Below are 24,094 nucleotides of genomic sequence, written 5' to 3'. Positions count from 1 at the left end.
TTTTTTTTTAAGTGACAAAATTACTGTAAAGATGCCACACCCACCAACAGCATTCCCAACTTTGGTCGAAGAATCTAAAACCGTGTGGAGAGGGAAAAGTACTGTTCAATTATGCAATCAATAAATGCAATTCGGGGTGACACGGTGGGAAACGTTTAGAACGTCGGCGGAGGTGCAGGATTCGGTTCCGACTCTGGCATTCCTCTGTGAAGTTTGCATGTTCTCCCCATGCCTGCGTTTTGACATTTCTCCGGGTACCCCGCTTTCCTGCCATATCAACATTCTAGAATGGCAGGTTTATGGAACATTCTAAATGAATGATTGTTTGTCTTTGTGTGCCCTGCGATTGGCTGGCAGGCAGTTCCAGGTGTCCCCCACCTACTGAAGTTGGTTCGTGGGGTTGGCTCCAGCACACCCACGACCCTCGTGAGGTTGAGCGGATTAGAAAATGGATGGATGGATGGTGTTCAGGAACAGCAGCATATTTGTCATTCAGACTGTATGTCATAAATTATCCCAACAATTTTGTCAGTGATGTATTTTCATGTCTCACCATTTTTCGCAGTCACTAAGGTACATTTCTCAGATCCAAAATTGAAATTTGAAAAACAGTGAATGCATTTCTCCAATCAATTCATACAAATAACAAAAACATCATGGTTCCTTTGTAAAAGTCAATTTCTTTCTTGCCACCTCAACACTTAATTCAGAAATAAATATCCGCAAGCACAGAACTCCCTGAGGGACACGCTCAAATGCCTTCTCCAAGTCCATAAAACACATGTAGACTGGTTGGGTAAGTTCCCACGTACCCTCGAGGACCCTGCTATGGGTGTAGAGCTGGTCCACAGTTCCACCGCCATGACGAAAACCACACTGCTCCTCCTCAATCTGAGACTCGACTTCCTGACAGACACTCCTCTCCAGCACCCCTGAATAGACCTTACCAGGGAGGCTGAGGAGTGTGATCCCTCTGTAGTTGGAACACACCCTTTAAAAAGAGGGACTACGACCCCGGTCTGCCAATTCAGAGGCACTCTCCCTGATGACCACGCGATGTTGCAGAGGCGTGTCAACCAGGACAGCCCCACAACATCCAGAGCCTTGAGGAACTCATCCACCCCTGGGGCCTTGCCACCGAGGAGCTTTTTAACCACATCAGTGACTTCAACCAAAGAGATAGGAGAGCCCACCTCAGAGTCCCCAGGCTCTGCTTCCTCCAAGGAAGGCGTGTTGGTTGAGTTGAGGAGGTCTTCGAAGTACTATGCCCATCGGTTCACAACGTCCCGAGTCGAAGTCAGCAGCAACCCATCCCCACTGTACACAGTGTTAGTGGTGCACTGCTTCCCCCTCCTGAGATGTCGGATGGTGGACCAGAATTTCCTCGAAGCCGTCCGGAAGTCGGCTTCCATGGCCTCACCGAACTCTTCCCACGCTCGGGTTTTTGCCTCGGCGACCACCGAAGCTGCGTTCCGCTTGGCCAGTCGATACCCGTCAGCTGCCTCTGGGGTCCCACAGGCCATGAAGGCTCGATAGGACTCCTTCTTCAGCTTGACGGCATCCCTTACTGCTGGTGTCCACCACCTAGTACGGGGGTTGCCGCCACGACAGCCACCAACAATAGAGGCACGGAACATGGTCCACTCTGGCTCAATGTCCCCCGCCTCCCCTGGAACATGGGAAAAGCTCTGTCGGAGGTGGGAGTTGAAACTCCTTCTGACAGGGGATTCCGCCAGACGCTCCCAACAAACCCTCACAATCCGTTTGGGTCTGCCAGGATGGACCGGCATCTTCCCCCACCATCGGAGCCTACTCACCACCAGGTGGTGATCAGTTGACAGCTCCGCCCCTCTCTTCACCCGAGTGTCTAGAACATGCGGCCACAAATCCGATGGTACAACTACAAAGTCGATCATTGAACTGCGGCCTAGGGTGTCCTTGTGCCAAGTGCACATATGGACACTTCAGTTAATTCCGTTTTTCACGGCCCTCTGAAAAGGGATCGTCGGCCAGCATGGAAGGATCACTCTTTCTGTACTTTCTTGATACATTTATTTGGACATTTTGCGGCAAAAGTAGATGCAGATGAAATGAAAGTAGTTGCAGTAGCAGTATCAGAAGCAGTATCAGAAGCAGTATCAGAAGCAGTAGCAGAAGCAGTAAATAACCATTGGGCCATGCCGAAGACTAAGCGAGTGTATTCACTCACGCAACATAATGCGATTCTGCTTTTTATACCTCGCACGAACGGTCGCCTGTCAGTGGCAGCCCCGCCCCTCTTAAAGCGCCAGGTGAATCCAACACCTCCCACTTAAGTTCCCGATGTCCCATCCAGGGAACTTACATCAACACATAATTAAAGACCCCATTCAGTGACAAGTTCATAAACATTACAACCGTGTTTTTTTTTTTTTTTTTTCTCCCCCGACCATTTGTCCAATGTTGCCTCCTGTTTTCGGTGAAGAGCATAGCCCCCAAGCGGATCAGTGGCTTTATGAGGCATGGGTGCTCAACTTCGTGTATGTACGGTGTACATTTTGTGTGGGCACGGTGGCAGCGATCCGCCTACACCAACCAGCCAAATAATGTCTTAAGAGGGTCTTGACTGGAGCTAGAGTCCGGGTCACAGAGTTGCAGCTGGAGTCAAGTCTTCTGCTGGGATAAGCACAACCAGCCTCCTTACATCTCTTTGCAGGATGATGGTTGGTGGGAGTTGTTGACGCGTTCTGTCTCTTTTCTCAGTGTTCATCATTGGCAGTCCGGCACAAACTTTGACGTCAACGTCCCTGACGATTCCGTGCTTGTCGGATCTTGTGGCTGTGACTCGGCCCAAGCGGAATTGCCCTCTGATGGCGTTCGGGTCCACAATCGTTTTTTTTTTTTTACTTTCCTGATGTCAGGCCATTTGAGGAATTGAGGCCCGGTCTGCCACTCAGAGTCTTCGGCCAACTTCTCAGGGGTCGCACCCCTTGTGAGGATATCTGCGATGTTAAGGCATCCTTCAACCCACTTCCAGGTGTCCACCGGACCGGTCTTCTGGATTTCTCCGATCCGGTTTGCGAAGAAGGTTTGGTATCCATAGCTGTCCTTTTGGATTGCACCGAGGATTGTCTGGCTGTCTACTAAGTGTACCCAGTGATCGACTGGGATGCGGCAGTGCCTCTCAAAGTATTTCTTTAAGCGAGTAGCGATCACCGCACCGCACAGTTCAGCCTTAATTCCATCCCCCTTCTGGTCGAGAGGAGTAAGCTTGGCCTTAGACTCCACCAGCCTCACGATGACCTGACCAGGCTTGGTTTCCCAGCGAAGATAAAGTACAGCTCCGTAAGAGGCTTCACTCCCATCAGAAAATGTAATTCCAACTGGGGGCCTAAGACTTCAGTGGGTGTGAGGCTTCGGTCGAATCTTATTTGGCCGAGCCTTACAGACTCCTCGAAGAGTGTAACAGCTGCCTCCCGGAGTCTTGGTGACAGCGGATCATCCCATGTATCTTTCACAGGACGATCTTTTCTTGCTTCTTGAAAGGATTCACTTACAAGGATTACTCCCTTCTGTTTTGCAGGGGTAACTAGACCAATTGGGTCATAGAGGCTGGCGATTTGGCCAAGAAGCAAACGTCGGCTTAGTGGCTCAGGAGTGCTCCTCCTGACTTCCTCCTCCCTTAAGTTGAGCCCAGTCCTCATCTTCCCCCTTTTCTTCGAGAAGTTGATCGAAGCAAGGATGCAGAACTTGTCTGACTCAGGCTCATACCCAACGCCAAGGGCTTTACTGTCCTCCTCTTGCAGCTGATTTGGGAGTATGAGGATTGTCGGAGTGCTTGGAGTGCCAGACTGGGGACTGCCTTGGGCTTTCCCCCTCCCACTTTGGCCAGAGAAGACCCAGGGTTTTAGAGAAAAACTCCCAGCCTTCAATATCTTCTCAACACCAACAGTTATCCTTCATAGCACATCGATTTTGTTGTCTGATGTCAGGATGTCATCAACGTAACAGTCCTCTTCAATGACTCTGCGTTCTTTGAGCATTGATGATAACTGTGGAAGTTGAGTTGTCTGTCGCATTGCGACTTGGGCTATACAGCCTGCTGGCTGATCGCCAATATTCACTCGGACAACTGCAAACGTTTCTATTTCGTTCTGGGGGTCATCCCTCCACAGAAATCGATGCAAGTGGACTTCTTTGTCTTTAAGCCAAACGGAGTTGTACATCTTTCGTACATCACCCAGGGCAGCATGTCGTCCGCTTCGGAACCGTAAGAGAACTCCTCTTATTGGATTAAGTACATCCAGACCCTTGTAGAGAAGGTCATTCAGGCTCCAACCCTGAAACTCCTGGCTGCTGTTCCACACTATCCTGACAGGGGTTGAGGCAGAGTGGGGGTTTGGGGCGACCAAATGGCTAATGTACCACCTAGGCCCTTTCCAGGACATTAGTTCTTCTGAGAGCTTGACGGCTGCACCTCTTCTGACCATGTCGTGGATTTGCTCACTATACGCTGCTTTCCAGGCGGGCTCTCGTTGCAACCTAGTTTCGGTTCTCCTGAAAGTAGCCTCCACAGCTCTGCGATTGTCAGGGAGAGAGGCCGGGTCTCCTAGCCAGGGATACGCGGCGTCCCAGTGGGGTGACTGGCTGTGTTTGTCTGCTAGGACATAGGTGAGGCAATTCTTGATTTTCTCCAACTCCCTTTCTTCTCCGAGAGTCATCTCCTTTCCTCCTGGGGAACACGTGCCACATTTGCAGCCCCCACATTGAGGATCGCACGCTGCCCCGATACTGTCCCACCTGAACCACTCTAACACTTCCTTGTTAGCTATAGTGGTGTTACTAATGACTTTTTCGTCCTCTGTCAACAGAGGGTTTGGATCACTTGAGTCCACAAGAACCTCCTCATACACTTTTGAGGCAGTTCTCATGAGTGTCGAATTGGCGGAAGGTTAGTTCCACCCTCTCAACGAGGTCAGGGTGGGTCCCGCCAACTGTCTTTCCAAGTGGGCCATCCCAGAGAATCAGGTCCTCGTTTCTCTGAACTGGTTGTGGGACCAGGCGACCTTCCCTGTGACTAATGAGGAGATCGATTTTGGTGGGCCGGACCAAGTCCTCAGTAGCAACCCCAGGGAAGAAGCCTTGAAGCTGGTATGGTGTTGCTTTCTGGGTGACCTCTGCGATGCATTCCAGGCCATAGCAGACAATCTTGTGCACTCCCACTGTTCCCTCAGGAGTCTCTACCCTCAACCGAAGGGTATATCTCCTGGTCATGACTGTTTTCCTCATCCCGCCAACTCCATGCACAATCAGTTTGATGTCCTCACCACATAGTCCTAAACGCTTGGCTCCAGTGTTTGTGATGTAATTAGTATCTGAAGCAAGATCAATCAATGTACCAATCAGATGGCCAGAATTGCTCGTAACCTTGAGGAGCATCATTAGCACTGGATATTCTTTTGGTACACTTCCAGTACTGGTGCGGTGGTTTTGTTTGAGAAGACTTTCCTGTACTCTGTCCTCTGCTCTGGGGATAGTGTAGCAAGAAACTCTTTCTGCTGGCTTGTTAGGCCAAGAGGATTTTTTGCCACCTTCACTGGGTCTTTACTGCCACCGTCTTTTCGAGTGGCGAACCTGGGGCACAGCAGGTAGTGGTGAGCCTCATCTTGACGGCAGTCTGCTTTACTGCAGAGGAACCCCGGGTTGCAAAAGCCATTCTGCGGATGAATGCTTAAGCATCGATTGCATATCCCATGGGTCCTTAGGTGAGACTTTCTTCTTGCCAGGTCCATATCCCTGAATGTTTTGCATGCAAAAAGCCTTCCAGTGTGCGTTTCATCACCACAGGCAGAGCATGCGATTTGTAGCCTTCCCGCAGAACCTCGTTGACCTGCAGTGACTCTGGAGAAAGCCTTCTTAGCCCTTTTCTCGATTGTTTCTATCGGACGTTTCTCAGATGGAGACTTTTCTATAAGACTTGTTTCAAGCTGGTCCAGCTCCTCAAGAATGACCCCCTGTCTCTTTAGGAATTGGAGAAGGCACTCAAAGTGGTTCTGCAGGGCAAAGCCATTCATTGGCTCATTCTTGTAAGCTACCAATTTCTCCTTTAGAAAGTTTGGTAACTTACTCTCAAGTGACTGTGCCACCAGTCGGTTCTTCATCACATCCTTTTCACCCAGGATAAGAAGGTTGCTTAAAGCCCTTTCCACTGTTTGGATTAGCTCTATCGCTTTTCTAGGGTGATCCCCCTTTACAGGGGCTAGGCCTTGAACCTCATTTGCTTTTGTTTGGACAATCCTTGCTTTGTTCCCGTATCTGTTGTCCAAACGCCGGAACATTTCCTCAGCGGACCCGCAACTGGACAGGACCAGGTCCTTCTTCACCCTATCACTAAGGCTTCCTAGGAGATGGAATCTTGTTATACTTGCCGTCCTAAAAGGGTTCCCCAATTGCTCCAGTTCTCCCCACTCAGCCTTCCACCGGAAGTAATCCGTCATGTCACCTGAAAATGTGGGGAGCCGTGCTCTCTCGAGAGGGAACCGATGGACTCGTACCCTCCAGGATACATGTCAGGGTTACCTCGGGGAGCACTCTGGTCCATTGGCGGTGTTCTCAAGGCAGTTGATGCTGCTCCAATGCTGCCACCAACTGGTCCACTAGATGTCTTGATTTTGGTATCTGGATTTGAGATGGTTGTTTGTGTGGGATTAAATGGAACACTTGGGGTGGTGTTGCCTGAAGGAAGTTCATGCTTGAGACTCAGACCGGTGAATGTAGGCTCTGTGGGGGTGACAGGATCAGGCATGCTTTTTGCTTTGTCTGACCCTTTTTTCAGTGGGGCCTTGTCATCCACATCGGACGACTTTTCTGCGTCTCTTTTCGCCAGCTATCCTCAAAGTCTCTAACCCGGCACCATAGAGCTCGAACCTTCTCCTTCAACACCTTTGTGTTGGCATATGAGATTAATGCGTCCCAGTGACTGCATTTTTTCTCAAGCTCGCCAACCCTCTCCTTTAGGCCATTTCTGGTGAGCTCAAAGTCAGTTTTATGTAATTTGTTTATGTTGCAGCTCTCCAGTTGAACCATTTTAGCCTCTGCACCGGAAATACATTCCATGATGTCATCTGCAGCGAACTTCGTCCAGATTGTTTCCTGGATGAGCTCAACAGTTTCAGTATATTTGCGCAGGCATTCAGCTGTTTTCTCTGCGATGCAAGCCACTTCTTCTTCTGCCTTGTCCTCTTCATCCTCGGTTCCCTTTACCGCACTGAGGGCTTCAGCATAGTCGAATCCTGCATCACTGACCATCTCATAGTCTACCTCAAGGGCCTTCAGCTCATCAATTAGGGCTTTCCCTCCCAACAGGTTGACTCTGGAGGCAAGCTTATTGGTCCTCTTTGTGAAAGAAGATTGCGCAGCAGAGCGCTTCACTCTGAGGGTTTCAAGTTCACAGGAGTCCATTTTCCTAGTCTGACCAGAGCTTATTTTACCAGGGTCTTTCCCACTAGTTGGCGGTGCTCCTTTGGCCAATCTCAGGACTGAATAGACAAGGTGTTGGTTTGCTTGGAGAGTGATTCCTCTTCAAGGCTTGAAACTCATTGAGGGATCCTATCCAACCTCGATGGTTATTACTGTTCAGTTAATTCCGTTTTTCACGGCCCTCTGAAAAGGGATCATCGGCCAGCATGGAAGGATCACTCTTTCTGTACTTTCTTGATACATTTATTTGGACATTTTGCGGCAAAAGTAGATGTAGATGAAATGAAAGTAGTTGCAGTAGCAGTATCAGAAGCAGTAGCAGAAGCAGTTAATAACCATTGGGCCATGCCGACGACGAAGTGAGTGTATTCACTCACGCAACATAATGCGATTCTGCTTTTTGTACCTCGCGCGAACGGTCGCCTGTCAGTGGCAGCCCCGCCCCTCTTAAAGCGCCAGGTGAATCCAACAGACACCCTGTTTGAACAAGGTGTTCGTTATGGACAATCCGTGACGAGCACAGAAGTCCAATAACAAAACACCACTCGGGTTCTGATCGGGGGGCCGTTCCTCCCAATCACGCCCCTCCAGGTCTCACTGTCATTGCCTACGTGAGCATTGAAGTCCCCCAGCAGAACAAGGGAGTCCCCAGCAGGAGTACTCTCCAGCACACCCTCCAAGGACTCCAAAAGGGGTGGGTATGCTGGGCTGCTGTTTGGTGCATATGCACAAACAACAGTCAGGACCCGTCCACCCACCCGAAGGCGGAGGGAGGCAATCCTCTCGTCTACCGGTGTGAACCCCAATTAACAGGCACTGAGCCTATGAAGAAGGGGTTTAACATTTATCGGGTTTCCCCAAATTCATAATGGCCCTCCAAAGGAAACCATAACTACAATGTGGCCCGTGACAAATATGAGTTTGACGCCCCTTAGTTAGAAACTGGGCAATTTGCAGGCCTTTTCAACATATTCAGGCGCAATAAAGGGGACTACCCCTTTCACGAGTGGTGTGTGTGCGCGCGTGCGTGCGTGGACGTGCGTCAACAACTGTGTGCGTCAATGACTGCACGTGCTTGTGCGAGCGTGAGTGCATGCAAAGCGTCCGTGACTCCGTGTGTGTGTGTGTGTGTGTGTGTGCGTGCGTGCGTGTGTGTGTGCGTGTCCATTTGCTAATAGAGGAAGGTAGTTATCTTTGGAGCTAAATGTAACCATAGTTCCACTGGTATGAGAAGATGGAAGGTTTTTGATGTTACATTGAATATTAGACATTTTGTAAAACGTAACGGTGCCTTTTCTTGTTGAGCAGAAATCATTGGGTAAAGAGAGAATTGACTGCAAATGTATGATTTTATTTCATGTAAATGTCCATTTAATATGGCATTTTTCTTTGGATTGTACTGCAAATCGTAAACACAAATAAAGTCTGCTGAGGAAACAGCACAATTATTGTCATGATTATTTTTCCCTATTTTCAGACCAAATTCAGGTTGTAACAAAAATCTACACAAGTTACTGCCCATTTACCATTTAAATACGGGTACTGCAGTATGTATGAATTGTAATATGCAACTATGCATAATACTTTCACAGAAGAGGCCACCTTGTGTAATCCAGTTAAGGACTTAGCAGCATGTTCCATATTTACTGCTGTTTGTGACGGTGATAACATTCTGTTTACCTTGCCGTGTGTCATCACCTGCAATAAGTTTACAATCTTTAGTTTTTAAACACCCGTGATTTAGCTTTGGTAAAATTTCATTATTAAGTTTGTAAAAAGAATGCATCATTTTTGGTAGACAATATCCAGATGTTATATGATCGAATGTTCTGTAATCTAATCAAATTTAAATGTGTCAGGATACTGTTTTTAGGACAATTGATTAATTTGAAAATAGGGTACTGGAGGAGTCAAAATGTAATTTTCTTTTCCTTCAACATTCAGAACGAGAAGAATCAACAAACCAATGAATCCATCCATTCATTTTCTATTTCACGTGTCCTCACTTATATCACAGTGAGCTGGAGCTGGAGCTGCCACCAGCCAATCGCAGGGCGTGTATAGATAAGAACAATTTTTCACACACATCTATGTACAATTTAGAGTCTCAATTCACCTCACATGCGTGTTTTTGGAAAGTCAGAACAAACCGAAGTAGTGCAGAAAACCCACACAAGCATGGGGAGAACATGCTATCCCCACACGGGAAGGCAGGCACCCAAATTTGAACCCCCACCCTCAGGATTATGAGGCAGACGTCCTATCCACATGTCCACTGTGTATAAACAATGAAAAGCAGCAACTGTTTGTAGTTGCCAGAACAGAAAAAAAAAACTAAGGCACCAGTAGAATTTTGCAACTCATTAGCCCCATACTACAAAAGGGAAACTTAAATACTGTAGGGGGCCACCGTTTTCCATCAGTGCTGCTGGGGGACCACATTGAACCATTGGAAATATGGACAAAAATTCAAAATGCAAGCGGAATGCCAAATACATCCATTTAATGTATTTTATTTTTCACATGAGATTTCTCAATTTTACATACCACTACATTCACCCAACAACAAAGGGTTTGAAGTAAACTACAAAATAACCACGTACCATGTACATCAGCAAGGTACAAAGGGCTCTCTTGCAAAAAAATAAAAATAAAAAAATAAAAAACAGTCAAGAATGGCACAAAACTGTTGAACAGCAAACCAACATTCGGTGTGGCATGGCTCAGTGGGAGAGTGGCCGAACCCCCTTTTGCTCTTCATGAAGTGTCATCAGATGGTAAATGAGGAAACAGTGTAAAGTGCTTTTAGTACTAAACGTAGAAAAGTTCTCCTATATAAGTAACGCCCCACTCAGCTTTTTACTGTCAATCAAACACAAATACTTACTGTACATGGTGAAAATGCTGCTATCTTACACAATGGAAGTAAAATCATGATAGGGGGCTTACCTTCAAAATTGAGCAATTAGACAAAAATCTAAATTTTCCCCTGGTTGGGGACCTCCTGCTGTAGGGTGTAGGTCCACTGTCCAATACACTACTACTGTATATTCTACAACTATAATAAAATGTTAAATTGAGTCCTGCAATCAGCAGTAATATTTACCGGATACAGCTTGTGCTGCATCATGCTGCATTGAAGCAGAATTACTGGTGAGAATGAGCAGCCTGTGTACATGAAAAATTAACATGAATGAACAGATGAGGCACATGTTGCAACACGGGTACACACTGTCCTCAAATTCTGAAGATAATCCCTCATGATAATATCCCTGCCTCAGCTCTCTTTACGGCTTTGTGGATGACCATGATATAACGGGGACGGCACAATGAAAGCACAGAACAGGGAGTGCAAAAAGAAAGAGAAAATTACCTTTGTTTTGCATCTTTTTCTTTTCAGGCCTTCGAGACTGCGTCGTCTTCTTCTGGATTCAACCAAACCCCAAACTGACATACAGGTTAGGGTCCTGCTGGCACCATACATTGTCTTATGAGTTGTACTGAAGTTTGGAGTGACTTGAAATTTAATTACGGATCAATAATTGACCTATCCCAGTCGATACATAGTGGAGGGGCATCGGACTTATGACTCGTCAGGTCAACACTTTAAATGCTGGGTTGTTTTCCGAACCTACGGGTTAATTATTTTGACACATCAGACTGATTTGAAGATTGGATTTGGGCAGGCTCAAGAGGTGAAAATCGTTGACACTTTGGACAGGTTGACATTTTGAAGTTTAAGGACTATACCAGTGGTCCTGAACTACAAATGCTGTAGGTCCACTTATTTTTTTAATAAGACCAAGACCAATAATACCAATTAATAAGACCAATATGCCCATTGAGTATGGTCAAGCCAAGCTTATACAAATCAACACTCCTCACAACCAAACCAATAATGGGGTGCACGAAAATAACAATTATTCACTTTGCCAGTACACAGCAAATAATGAAAGGTACTGTATTGTGTTTAGGCACAGGAACTATTTTGTTTTGTTAAGTTGTGCCTGCTTAATGATAGAAATAGTCCTTTTATTAGGGAAATGAGACATTTTCACGTTAACTTTGTTAAACAGTAGTTGTCTTTTTTCCCCTTAATTTAACAAAAACAAAACAAAATACTCATTTTAATATTTTGACTCTTCACCAGAGCTACCGTCTTTAGGCATATTTAGACACATTGGCTTGGTGCTCGACAGAGGTAGAATGAAAGCATACTTGTCAGTCCATTCTTCTTTGAAACGCCAATTTTCACTGTCCACCTTTCTCTTTGGAGTAAATTTAGAGGACGCCATTGTGATGTTCATTTACCATGTTGCGGTGTTCTGCTGTTAAACAGCAAGATCCCCGGGTAGACGGGAGCAAAACTGCACACAATCGAAACCTCCCGCGATTCGTTGTGTCTAATTGTCTGTGTGCGGCTCTCCTGGGCTGAAGCTGTGAGCACATTGTGGCGTCACGCACGCGTCTGTTTCTTGACACAATCATCCATCTTGAATGAGTGGGTATTGGGAAAGACGCGTGCTGACGCTTATGTGTAGGCACGCCTTAAATTCAAAGGAGCCAATCAGTGCATTGTCATCGCCGACATGCCATGCTCAGCCAGGGTCTCCAGTTATTCATTCATTCATTCATTTATTCATCTTCCGAGCCACTTGATCCTCACTAGGGTCGCGGGGGTGCTGGAGCCTATCCCAGCTGTCTTCGGGCAGTCGGTTGCCAGCCAATCGCAGGGCACACAGGGCACACAGAAACGAACAACCATTCGCACACACACTCACACCTAGGGACAATTCAGTGTTCAATCAGCCTGCCACGCATGTTTTTGGAATGTGGGAGGAAACCGGAGCACCCGGAGAAAACCCACGCAGGCCCGGGCATGCAAACTCCACACAGGGAGGCCGGAGCTGGAATCGAACCCTGTGAAGCCGACGTGCTAACCACTGGACTACCAGGCCGCCTGGTCTCCAGTTAGTCAAACATAAAAAAACACACAGTCCAGTCGCGCTGCTGCGGTGCTCTGCAATACATCTGTGAGTGCACGCAAAGAATACAACGGATATTTTTAACAAGCGATCGCGGTCATGCGCAGATTATAGTCCACAAATATAAAATGTATCACGGAAAAATCACTTTATAATAATAATAATAATAATAATAATAATACATCACATTTGTAAGCGCCTTTCACAACACTCAAGGACACTGTACAGCCAAGACCAATAGTAAGACACAGATAAAATAATAAATAAAGAAAGATTTAAGGCGGGTAGGCAAGTCTGAATAGGTGGGTTTTGAGCTGGGTTTTGATTAAGGAAAGAGAGTCAATATTACGAATGTTGGGAGGAAGTGAGTTCCAGAGTTTGGGGGCAGAGCGACTGAAGGCTCTGCACCCCATTGTACTGAGACGGGCAGAGGGTAGAAAAAAGGTGGAGGGAGGATGAGGACCTGAGTGAGCGAGAGGGAATGGAGATTTGAAGATCTGACAGATAGGGGGGCGCAAGGTTATGGATGGCTTTGAATGTATAGAGAAGTATTTTGAAGTTGATTCTAAGTTTGACAGGAAGCCAGTGGAGCTGTCGGAGGATGGGGGTGATATGATGGAAGGAGGGGGTTCTCGTGATGATCCGGGCTGCTGAATTCTGAACAAGTTGAAGTTTATGGAGGAATTTTTGATGGACACCGAAGAGGAGTGAGTTGCAGTCGTCGATACGGGAAGTGACGAGATTGTGAACAAGGATAGCGGTGGTGTGCGGCGTGAGTGAGGGACGGAGGCGGTTTATATTGCGAAGGTGGAAATGAGCGGACCGGGTAATGTTATTGATGTGGGAGTGAAAGGATAGTGAACTGTCAAGGATGACACCCAGACTCTTCACCTGGGGGGAAGGAGATATAGTGGCATTATCAATTGTGAGGGAGAAACTGTCGGCTTTGTTTAGAGTGGATTTGGTACCGACGAGTAGGAGTTCAGTTTTATTGCTGTTTAGCTTGAGGAAATTGTGGGTGAACCAAGATTTGATTTCTGAGAGACAGTGAGAGAGGGACGAGGGTGGGAGAGAAGCGTCGGGTTTGCTGGAGAGATAGAGCTGGGTGTCATCCGCTAAGCAGTGAAAGTGTAAGCCAAATTTGGGGAAAATGTTTCCGAGTGGAAGGAGGTAGACAATGAAGAGGAGCGGACCGAGGACAGAACCCTGGGGAACACCAGAAGAAACGGGGAGGGATTGTGAAGTAAAAGAAACAAGTTGAATGAACTGAGAGCGGCCAGTGAGATATGAGTGGAACCAATGTAGAGGGGTGTTGGTGATGCCTATGGTAGAGAGTCTATTGAGGAGGATGGAGTGAGAGATTGTGTCGAAGGCTGCACTCAGGTCAAGGAGGATGAGGATGGAGAGAAGGCCAGAGTCTGCTGCCATGAGAAGATCATTTGTGAAAATAATAAATTAAAAGAAAATAATTTATAAATTATTATTTTATACAATTTGCCATGGGTCTGGTGAGAGGAGGTCGGCGGTCCGGTAGTGGATTGCGATCCGCGAGTTGAGGCAGGGGTACTATACCTTACTACTATACCTACTATACAGACGTGTATGGTGGATGTAATTGTATTTCATGAATAAATATGATAACAGAGTACATCAAATCCTCTGAATCACTATACAAATCAATTCATTGAGTGCATTATTATTATCGCCTTTTAATTTATAAAAGCACTCTGTCTTGCTTTGTCACTACTTAGTGTATTTGTGTGTGTGTGCATGTGTGTGTGTGTGTGTGTGTGTGTGTGTGTGTGTGTGTGTGTGTGTGTGTGTGTGTGTGTGTGTGTGTGTGTTGGTAGTGAAGGGTTATCACAAACAGACGCACGATTGTGGTGGAAGATGAAGTGCACACTTCACAGTGACTACCCTTTTTCCACAAGGGGGGATCTTGCAGTTTCTATAACATACTTTTTGTGCATCTTATTTCCTATCTGGACTCCAGCGGATGTGTTTATACTTTCGCTGTGCAGACCGCGTGGTTTGCCGACGCTGAAATTAAAAGGAATTAGAGGATGTGTTTCCTTCACTTTTTGGGGATTCCGTGCAAGCATCCCTTTCTAACTTCACTGCTCTACGAAAATACCAAAAGAAATCTCCATCCATACATGCACAGTTAGCCTTCACACTAAACTTGAACCGGAGTTGAAAATAGCGCCCTGAGTGTAACATTATTAGAAAACGTTGAGAGTGGCTGGGTGGCTCAGTGGGTGACACTGCTGATTTTGGACACTGTGGTTGGGGTTCATATCCTAGTCAACATGGAGAACCCCCCCCCCCCCTTCAACCCCACTCACCACCAACAACCACAGTAAATGGCTTTGTTGCACGCATAAGAAGGACATCTGGTGTTTAAAAACTGCCAAACATACAAATGACTTGCTGTGACAACCCCTGACACGACTTCTTAGAAAAACCTGTTTGTAAAATGGTTTGATACACTGTATTTTTAGAACAGCTTTTTACGGGAATATACTGTAATAGTGAACAAATGTGGGCATCTACTGTATACCGAAATAACGGCAGCCGTGTATTCACTTGGTCCTATTTTATTTCAAAAGTGTGTTCCATTCATTAAATGTTTTACTGTATTGGTTGGAAATAATGCAGTAATTTATTGATTTCCTAGAAATGAATGCAGCGGCGGAACCAGAGGGCACCAATGCCAATCCTCCCAAGTCAAAGGAGAAGGAGACAAGACTGTTTAAGAGCAAGGCTCCCAAAGCTGGACAGAAGGAGTAAGTTAACAGTCAACACAAGTCCTGGGTCATTACAATGTTAACTTATTAAATTAAATTAGGAGAAATCTTCTTCTTAGATTTGATAATGTTCCTGGGATGGATGGCATCAGAGGTACCTGTCACTGGATTAAGTAAGTAGCGAGAAAGCCCAAACACTGTTTGAACATGTGTTTTCTCGCTTTGCTTTAGATGCAGAAGTCATCTGCCCCTGGGAGGCTTTTGGTGACATGGAGCTGAGTGATCTGGCCCAGTTTGGGATTGTCTAAACACTGTGCTACCAAAACGCAATTCATTCAGATTGATTGTTCTTTTGAATGTTTACTGGAAAGCTGGTTGGGTCTTAAATGGGAACAGCCGTGTGATGTGACATGGAAGAAGATCTTGAGGTGTAACATTTCACATTTTGCGCCGCTTGCTACAGCTTCAACATTAAGAATCTTTTCTTTTCTTCTAGTCACTTTTAGGAGTATAGTACCTTGTTGTCCTTCTTTAGCCCAGCATTTGTAAAAGTGTAACACACTGTACTCCTGCTTGGGTTGTATACACATAAAATGTAAATCTATGCTTGTGTGCTGTTTAATGTTAACGAATGTTACAAATATAATAAATTCATATTTGAATAACCTTTTCTGTGACATTCACTTTTTATTTGTTTGATGTGGATACGTGAACCATTTTCAGTGGGAGTGTTTCAGCACCCTCTAGACTGAGAAAACCCATTTTCATGGATGTACAGTATATGGCATTATTTTTCTCGTATGGTTTGAATCAAACATCCATGCAGTCATTCGAAAACGTATTGAGCCAGAGCCCAATTTGAGTCCTTAAAAATCCTCTGAAGCCAACCAAAATGTCAACATATGAGAGTCATTAATTCCCAGAGCGGCGTCCCGGTTGTCCAGTGGTTAGCGCATCGACCTCACAGTGCAGAGGTTCAATTCCAGCTCCGGCCACACTGTGTGGAGTTTGCATGTTCTCGTGCGTTTTCACCGGGTACCCTGGTTTCCTCCCACATTCTAAAAACATGCATGACAGACTGATTGAACATTCTAAATTGTCACTAGGTGTGAGTATGAGTCCTCTCTATGTGCCCTGTGATTGGCTGGCAACTAGTTCAGGGTGTCCCCCACCTACTGCCAGTAGACAGCTGAGATGGGCTGCAGCACCCCCCGAGACCCTGGTGGGGATAAGCGGATCTGAAAATGAATGAATGAATAATTCCCAGAGCAGTGAATCAATTTATGAAATCTCTGTTCCATAAATACTCCTAAATCTACTGTCTGGAATGACAAAACTCTTATTGAACCTCCAGATACTACCGGTACATAACAGTCATCTAAAATGTCTGATCTCGATTTAAATACTCCCTAAAAGTTACATAAATACTGAGTAAATCAACTGACGAGGTCTGCTTAGTTACATATATACAGATCTGGATTGAAAGTGGACAGGAATATTCCCCTTGCTAAAATACAGTATGTACTGTATTTAACCAGAATGAGCATACATGAACATGGAGATCTATCAGCGCGATTCACTCATCCTCACAAGGCTTGGGGGTGTGCTGGTGCCTATGCCAGCTGTCTTCGAGCAGTACACCCTGAATTGGTTTCCAGCCAATCGCAGGGCGCACATGGACACACTTCGGGACAATTTCGAGTGTTCAATCAACCTACCATGCATGCTTTTGGAATGTGACAGGAAACCGGAGTACCCAGAGAAAACCCACAGAGGCACGGGGAGAACATATACAAACTCCACACAGCCCGGAATTGAACCTATGACTTCTGACAGATTCCTTGTTCTGTCTCATCCATGTCAATCTTGTCTATGTTCTTGTGAACCGGTTGTAACTGGGAAGTGATTTCCTTGTGTGTTTCTTGCATACATGGCCACTAAATCTAATTCTGTTTCTGAACTGTGCCACGGATACACTCACCAGGTTACACCGTGTCACAGACCTAATCTCATTCTATCTTTTCTTCCACTCAACAATTTAACTCTCCTTTCTTTACCCAACTACTGTACAAAGTACAATATTCAACGTGTTTGGAAAACTGCAATATCCATAGACTTTGCAAAATCACAGCACATTCTTCTCAGCCATGGTGCCGCCCTGACAAACGTATTGCAATATAAAAAATAATGAATAAGAAGATACAGAAGGACACCTGATTCCTCACACTTTCTTTCTTTCCTTTTCTTTAGTCCTCTTGCACTTCATGGCGTGTAGAGCCAAACATTGCAACGAGGTCTCTCCATCTGGGTCTATTATGGGTAAGATGTTGAGCTTGTGCCAGGGTCACATTGCAGGCCTCAAGGTCCACGTCTATTACATCCAGCCAGCGAGTGTGGGGGGCACCTCTGGGTCGTCTTCAGCCAGCTTGCTGGGGGTTGAAGGCCAAGATGGTGCGGCTTGGGTGTTCCTGGGGCAGGCGGATGACATGGCCATACCATCGCACTCGGCACATTACTGTGAGACGAGAGGCTGGTGGCTGTTTGGTTTTGTCTCTTATAGCCTGATTTGTGATGTGCTGGGTCCACGAGATGCCTTCAATCCTCCTGAGGGCTGGAGTCAAAGCCATCAAGCCTGGCCGCAAGAATGTTATTCAGTGGCCAGGTTTCGGAGCTGTACAGGAGGACGGAGACGACTGAGGCATTGTAGATTTTGTTGCCCGGTATATGTGCCGGTGGCGCCACAGCGGTCTCCACAAGGGCTGCATGACAGAGGCTGCAAGGGCGCGGCAAAGGTCGACCTCTGTTTTGAGGTCTCCATTGTTAGTCACTGTCAAGCCGAGATATTGACATTCCTCACACTAGTACTCACTAAAGTCACTAAACAGCACTTGGTAGCTCCTTCAGCCAAAGACTGTTACACCCGCGCTGCAAGAAGGAGAGATACCGACGCTCGTTCCTACCGACTGCTGTCAGGCTGCTGAATAAAAATAACAATAATAATAATAATAATAATAATAATAATAATAATAATTAAATGAATTGAAAGACAGTTGTAAATAGCACTGCGATTTATCCATTGTGTGTTTATATTGCACTTAATTGAACGGTGTTTGTTGTTTTTTTTCTTCTTCTTTCTACCTACATTCTTGCTGCTGGAGGCTGTAAATTTCCCCAGTGTGGGACAAATAAAGGATATTTTATCTTATCTTATCTTAAACAAATAACTAGATTACAGAACACTCAGGAAAGAGAGGGCGACTGTCTGTCACGAACATTGTGAAATACTTTGTGGGAGGATTCAAATTCACATTTTTGTCAGAGGGAGATTTCTGTTTTAGGTTTGTGACCCCTAAAAATGAAAATATTAAGATTTGTTGTATACTCTGTGCTGTCAACAGAGTTTTGACAGTGGCTTCATTAAGATAACAAAAACAAACCAAAAAAAGCAGGAGGTTACTAGTAAAAGTAACCGGATGTCGTTTGTATCTTAAACGGGGTTGTCTGTATCTGCTGAATGTAGTCATTACAGTAACTTGTAATCTACATTTGTTACCTTTAAAGAAAGTAATCACTCAAGTGACTAAGTTACGTTTCAACTCAAGTGCAGCAACACTGTCATCAATCAACTGCTGTCAAAATGGACCTAAACTAGATTTTGGTTGGTACTGTGTATGCACATGGCAACTCTGATCCCAGGAATGCTCTTGTGCCCAAATTTCCTGGGAATGTTGGTCCACTATAACAGCTCAAAGAGTAAAGGTCCCATTAAACCCGTAGATCGCAGGTGTCAAACTCAAGGCCCGGGGGCCACATCTGGCCCACCACATAATTTTATGTGGCCCACGAAAGCAGCTCAAACATGTCAACTTCCATGATCCTTTCTAAAATGTCTACCAAAATGTCAAATTCTCATATGTAATAAATAAGAGATCTATTCTAAGGATTTTCTTGCTACCAAACCCCTCATGATAGTAACTAAAACAATGGTTGAATTAACAGTTATTCATGACTTCTTTATATGGTTTCAGTCATAACAGCCCTCCAAGTGAAACGGTCACTAAAATGTGGCCCTCACCAAAAATGAGTTTGACACCCCTGCTGTAATAATAATAATACATTTTATTAGATCATAAGAAATGTCTCTTGCCACACGTTGGGACCTGTGTTCAAAGAAAATGGCGCTTTTTTTTGGTGTGTGTAGTTATGAAAGCAATCTTTTTATAACCTCTGTCTTTAAAGTGGCATATTTTGAGATAGCCGTATAGATAATCCAGCTCAAGTCAGTTAAGGGTAGGACCTTCGTGACGTCACACTTTTCACATTGCGTAATGCATGGGCATAAGCTACCAGTATATAAAATACTTTTTGTTCAAAAATATATTTTGGGTTGAAGAAATTTCTTTTCAAGCCATTGTACAGCTTAGCACCAAACAACTGAGGAGCCATAGCGAGGAACACGAAGAGGGCCTTAGTCCAAGAAAATGTGATTTTGTTTTAGTTGTGTAGGGTTTCGAACTAGATTTAGTACTTGTCAATCTTTCGACATCATGAGAAAGTCTACAATTTTGACTGACTGAATTACTTCGTCGTTATTCATTTGTTCTTTCAGGGTTTGCCCACAGTGGCTTATTTACCTTAAACCAAGGATAACTGGATTTGATCATTTTAAACCCCTTGTTAGATCAACACTCAAAATACCCGTTAACACCACTCGGTTTACGACCACCAAATCTGTCACTTAACCATTGCTGGGAGGTGCTTAAACCATGGCTATAAAAGTAAGGTGAGAACATGATGAGGTGACCGATAGAGAGACTGCAAGAAGAAAGAAGGCTCAGTCTTTGTCTTGCAGCTACTTTATTGACTCTTCTCTGCAAAGAGAAATTTCTTTGGAAGACAGCACTCCTAAAACAACAAGTAAATTTTTTTGGGGTGTTATTTTCCCATACTGATTCTTTTATGTAAACATCTGATCAAGTATTTATGTCGGATGTGGTGTTTCTTAGAGTAGATAATATGATGATATACAACGTTTATTACATTAACTACAACTGGTATCAATTGTTCCTGCCTTCAGTGTTTCTCAAAAACAAATGCAACATTTCTTCTTTGATGGTAAATGTAGTTTTTAAAGTAGTAAAGTGTAGAGAGTCAAACTAAACTGCTCTATCATGGACTTGAATATGAATGAGCCAACAAATGTTGAAAAAAAATCATTTTCAAGATTACAATTTTCACAAGGATCAAACTTAATTTGAAAGGTATTTGTAAAGATTATAAGCGGGACAATAAGATAAAAACAAATAGTCTGTGAGACCGTGAAAAGGAGGCTTGCGGGTAAAAAATTCCAAAATATCCTATTGGAAGTGTCATTCGTTAAGACGGGGACGCAGTGATTGGGTGTGGTGGGGGGGCTTGAATATGCGAAAATTTGAAACCACGCTCCACGGTGGAAAAGTTGAATTCGTTCCAACATTGCGTTGCCGCGGCCCGGTAGTCCAGTGGTTAGCACGTCAACTTCACAGTGCAGAGGTACCGGGTTCAATTCCAGCTCCGGCCTCCCTCTGTGGAGTCTGCATGTTCTCCCCGGGCTTGCGTGGGTTTTCTCCGGGTGTCCCCGTTTCCTCCCACGTTCCAAAAACATGCATGGCAGGCTGATTGAACACACTAAATTGTCCCTTGGTGTGTGTGTGAGCGTGCATGGTTGTTCCTCTCTGTGTGCCCTGCGATTGGCTGGCGACTGGTTCAGGGTATCCCCCGTCTACTGCCCGATGACGGATGGGATAGGCTCCAGATCCCCCCGCACCCCTAGTGAGGATTAAGCGGTTCGGAAAATGGATGGATGGATTGCGTTGCCATATCAAGAAATCCTCAGAGGTTTTGTTCAGTAAAAGGCGAAATTGGTGGCTCTACAACTCCGAGAAGCTTCACTATGTCACTGCACCTGCTGACATTGCAGTTTCTGACACTACTTGGCCTTGAAGAACAACGGCATGCTAGACTAACCTTCCTACTCACTTGATTTAATCCCATGTTAATTTTTCCTCTTTCCCAAGATCGACCTTGCCCAAGGGATCCGTTTGGTGAATAATAGATTATAATCCTTGTTCTAATCCACTTTTGTCACAGAACATGAGATGGAGGCGAGTAATCTCGTTAGAAGCAAACTTTGGCCACTAATGCACACTAATTGTGTTGCAGCTTACTTTTGACTTCAGCACTGGCACAAATATCATTAAAATATAAAAATGTTCTCATTTGTAAAGTTTAGACTGAAGTCTGCTGGTCGCGCAGAAACAGAACCGGTTTTGTTCCTTCAAAAAAAAAAAAAAAATCTTGTAAACATGGAAACGCTTCAATTAACGTGTGTGCCCACAAGCCGCTGAAGGTACGATATGCTATGTCTGAAATGGTGCTGTAGCACAGCCAAAGGTGGAAAATTGAGAAGAAGCCCAAGCATAAAAGAAGAATCAGCGAATAAGAGTTAAGGCAACACGATGGCGACTATTTTTAACACAATCATGTAAGGAAAGTTTTATTTGTATGGATGAGGAGGAGGAGCTTCTGCTTTGGGACATCAGACAGGCACCTGCCGAGATGGACACATGCTTTATGAAGTGTTGATTGAGTCTTTCCTTCAAATTCTGCTAAAATAGATTCGGAACGTTGGTGCTTCAGTGAAAGCCACATGGGGACATCTACTGGATGAAAGAAGTCAAAGAAAGTTTTGTTACTAAATGAAACATTCCCTCATGCTTATCATTCATTCATTCATTCGTCTTCCGAACCGCTTCATCCTCACTAGGGTCGCGGGGGTGCTGGAGCCCATCCCAGCTGTCCTCGGGCAGCAAGCGGGGGACACCCCGAACTGGTAGCCAGCCACAAACCTTATTTGACAGTATAAAATCAAAACCATCCATGTTTTTGAACGCTTCTTTTTACAAGTCACCATTACCAATGTACAGAAGTGTGAAACTGCCAATGAGGAGTAAAATTTTGGACCGACATTTTAATTCAAATGTACTTGTTAGTACATTCAAACGTATTGGCAAGTATGTTGGAAATAATGTGTCATTGCTACACTTGAGTCATTCTATAAGATGTATGAAAGTATGATGAATGTGGGGTCACAACACAAGAGACATGTTTGAATGAGCAGCTCAGTGAAATTAGGGCTTCCCTTTTCCACGTTTTAATTAAAGGCTTCCAAGATGAACACATCAGCAGGAGAACAAGGAAACAAGGCCGCTCCTCCTAAATTCAAAAAGAAGGAAACCAGACAGTTTAAGAGCAAGGCTCCCAAAGCTGGGCAGAAGGGGTAAGCTCCTCTATATTCGATATTTGGACATAATTTACACATTCATCAGCAAACATTGATGCTTATATTCTTTTCCCCAAAAAGGTTTGACAATGATGTTCCAGGGATGGAGGTACTTGGGGGTAAGTCATTTAAAAGGGGAGTCTTGAACATTTTGGGGTATTTAGTTTAACTTTATATGATGTTTTTGTCCATCTACTGTTCAGACTCTGCAGTCATCTGTCCCTGGGAGGCATTTGGTGACATAGAACTAAGCGACCTGGCTCAGTTTGGCATTGTCTAGAATCACAAAACTGCCTTCGACGACTGGCTGACTTGAGTATATCCATAAAAGCAGCGATACTGAACAGTGAATTCATATCTGTGGGAGAAATTGTGAAGCTCAGGTTCACACAGAGGTTTTCTTGTCACCACTCGCCAAATTGGATTTATACTGCATCTTTGCATTTTCTGGAAAAACGTTCTCCACTTTCTGCTATTCAAATGTTACATCTCTATTTACAGTTTATTTATCTTACAAATGTGCTTTTCAGTAGTTTTACTAAATGAACAGAACATCCCTCCATACAAAAAATCTATATACGCAAATGGTCATTTAGAGAAACCAATTTTTATTTTTGGAAATGCTAATTTGACATTCCCGAAATTATATCATTTACAATACAAACAGCAAAACCTCTTGGCAACAATGTCAGACAAGAAAGTATTTGTTAATACTGGAAACTGTTGTTTCCATTTCATTTTCCCCTGAAAATAAGATTGTGGAGATTACAAGTACCTGGTAACTAGCAAACAAGCATTGCTTACCTGGAAAAAACACTTGTATCAATAAGGATTGTACATTTAAATTAAAGAGGTATCAAACCACTGGGCTGATGTGTTGCTTATTTTTAATTCTATTTATTGCAGTTGGAATGAAGTTTAGTTGGGGGAAAAAAAGGAAGAAAAAGTCTCCTCAGACTTTTTGAGATCTTGTGAGGTATTTTTGATGATGGAATGACATCATGAAGAAAATGCTCAATGAACTACGACGTGTAAAAATAGAATTCTTGTCGTCAGTCTCTAGACAGAGGATGTGTGCAACTCCATTCGGATGGATGATTCTGTTATCTAGAGCTGCGTAAAATGCAGGTGATTGGCCCCAAAGCAGACACATACAAGTGTAGTACATTTACAAGGAAAAGGGAAACGGGAGAAACCCCACACAGGCACAGAGAGAACATGTAAAGTCCACACAGGACGGTCAGAGAAAGAATTGAACCCTCAACCGCAGCACTGTGAGTCAGACATGATGACCAGTTGATCACCAAATCGCCTTTTATCCGCATTGGAAAGTACAACTCAGGATGGCATCTGTGATACAAAATATTTGTTTTTTATATTCATGATGTGGACGCACCTTTCTCAAAGTATACACCCCCTCTATCCCACCAGGAAGCCCCTTTAATATGCACATCAATCAATTAGTGATCAGCCGATCAATGTGCACCGAATACATTTACGTCGACCAGTGGAATATTGGTGGAGTACAGGCACTGTGGATGCATGGTGGCCCAGCTCTCTGCATGCACCCCCACCACGCCCGT

At 44.7% G+C, this 24,094-nt stretch overlaps 1 protein-coding gene across 1 annotated transcript; it reads left to right on the top strand.

Moving 5' to 3' along the window:
- Positions 1-8,810: 8,810 nt before the first annotated feature.
- Positions 8,811-23,379, top strand: LOC127599816 (retinal cone rhodopsin-sensitive cGMP 3',5'-cyclic phosphodiesterase subunit gamma-like). The gene is made up of 4 exons (XM_052064060.1): positions 8,811-10,916; positions 22,393-22,508; positions 22,593-22,630; positions 22,715-23,379. Exons 1-4 carry the CDS (start codon positions 10,788-10,790, stop codon positions 22,789-22,791), a joined length of 360 nt encoding a protein of 119 aa, XP_051920020.1. The 5' UTR covers positions 8,811-10,787; the 3' UTR covers positions 22,792-23,379.
- The last annotated feature ends 715 nt before the right edge of the window (positions 23,380-24,094 follow it).

Source organism: Hippocampus zosterae, chromosome 4 (assembly GCF_025434085.1).
Source record: "Hippocampus zosterae strain Florida chromosome 4, ASM2543408v3, whole genome shotgun sequence".
Lineage (NCBI taxonomy): Eukaryota > Metazoa > Chordata > Actinopteri > Syngnathiformes > Syngnathidae > Hippocampus > Hippocampus zosterae.
This window is presented reverse-complemented; position numbering and strand designations above follow the sequence as displayed.

Bases quoted from the DNA above. Each gene is read 5' to 3' on its own strand.
- LOC127599816 (XM_052064060.1), top strand. From the start codon at position 10,788: ATGAAAGCACAGAACAGGGAGTGCAAAAAGAAAGAGAAAATTACCTTT. The intron at 10,917-22,392 runs GTTAGGGTCCTG...TTTTAATTAAAG, and splicing joins AACCCCAAACTGACATACAG to GCTTCCAAGATGAACACATC. The intron at 22,509-22,592 runs GTAAGCTCCTCT...TTCCCCAAAAAG, and splicing joins CCCAAAGCTGGGCAGAAGGG to GTTTGACAATGATGTTCCAG.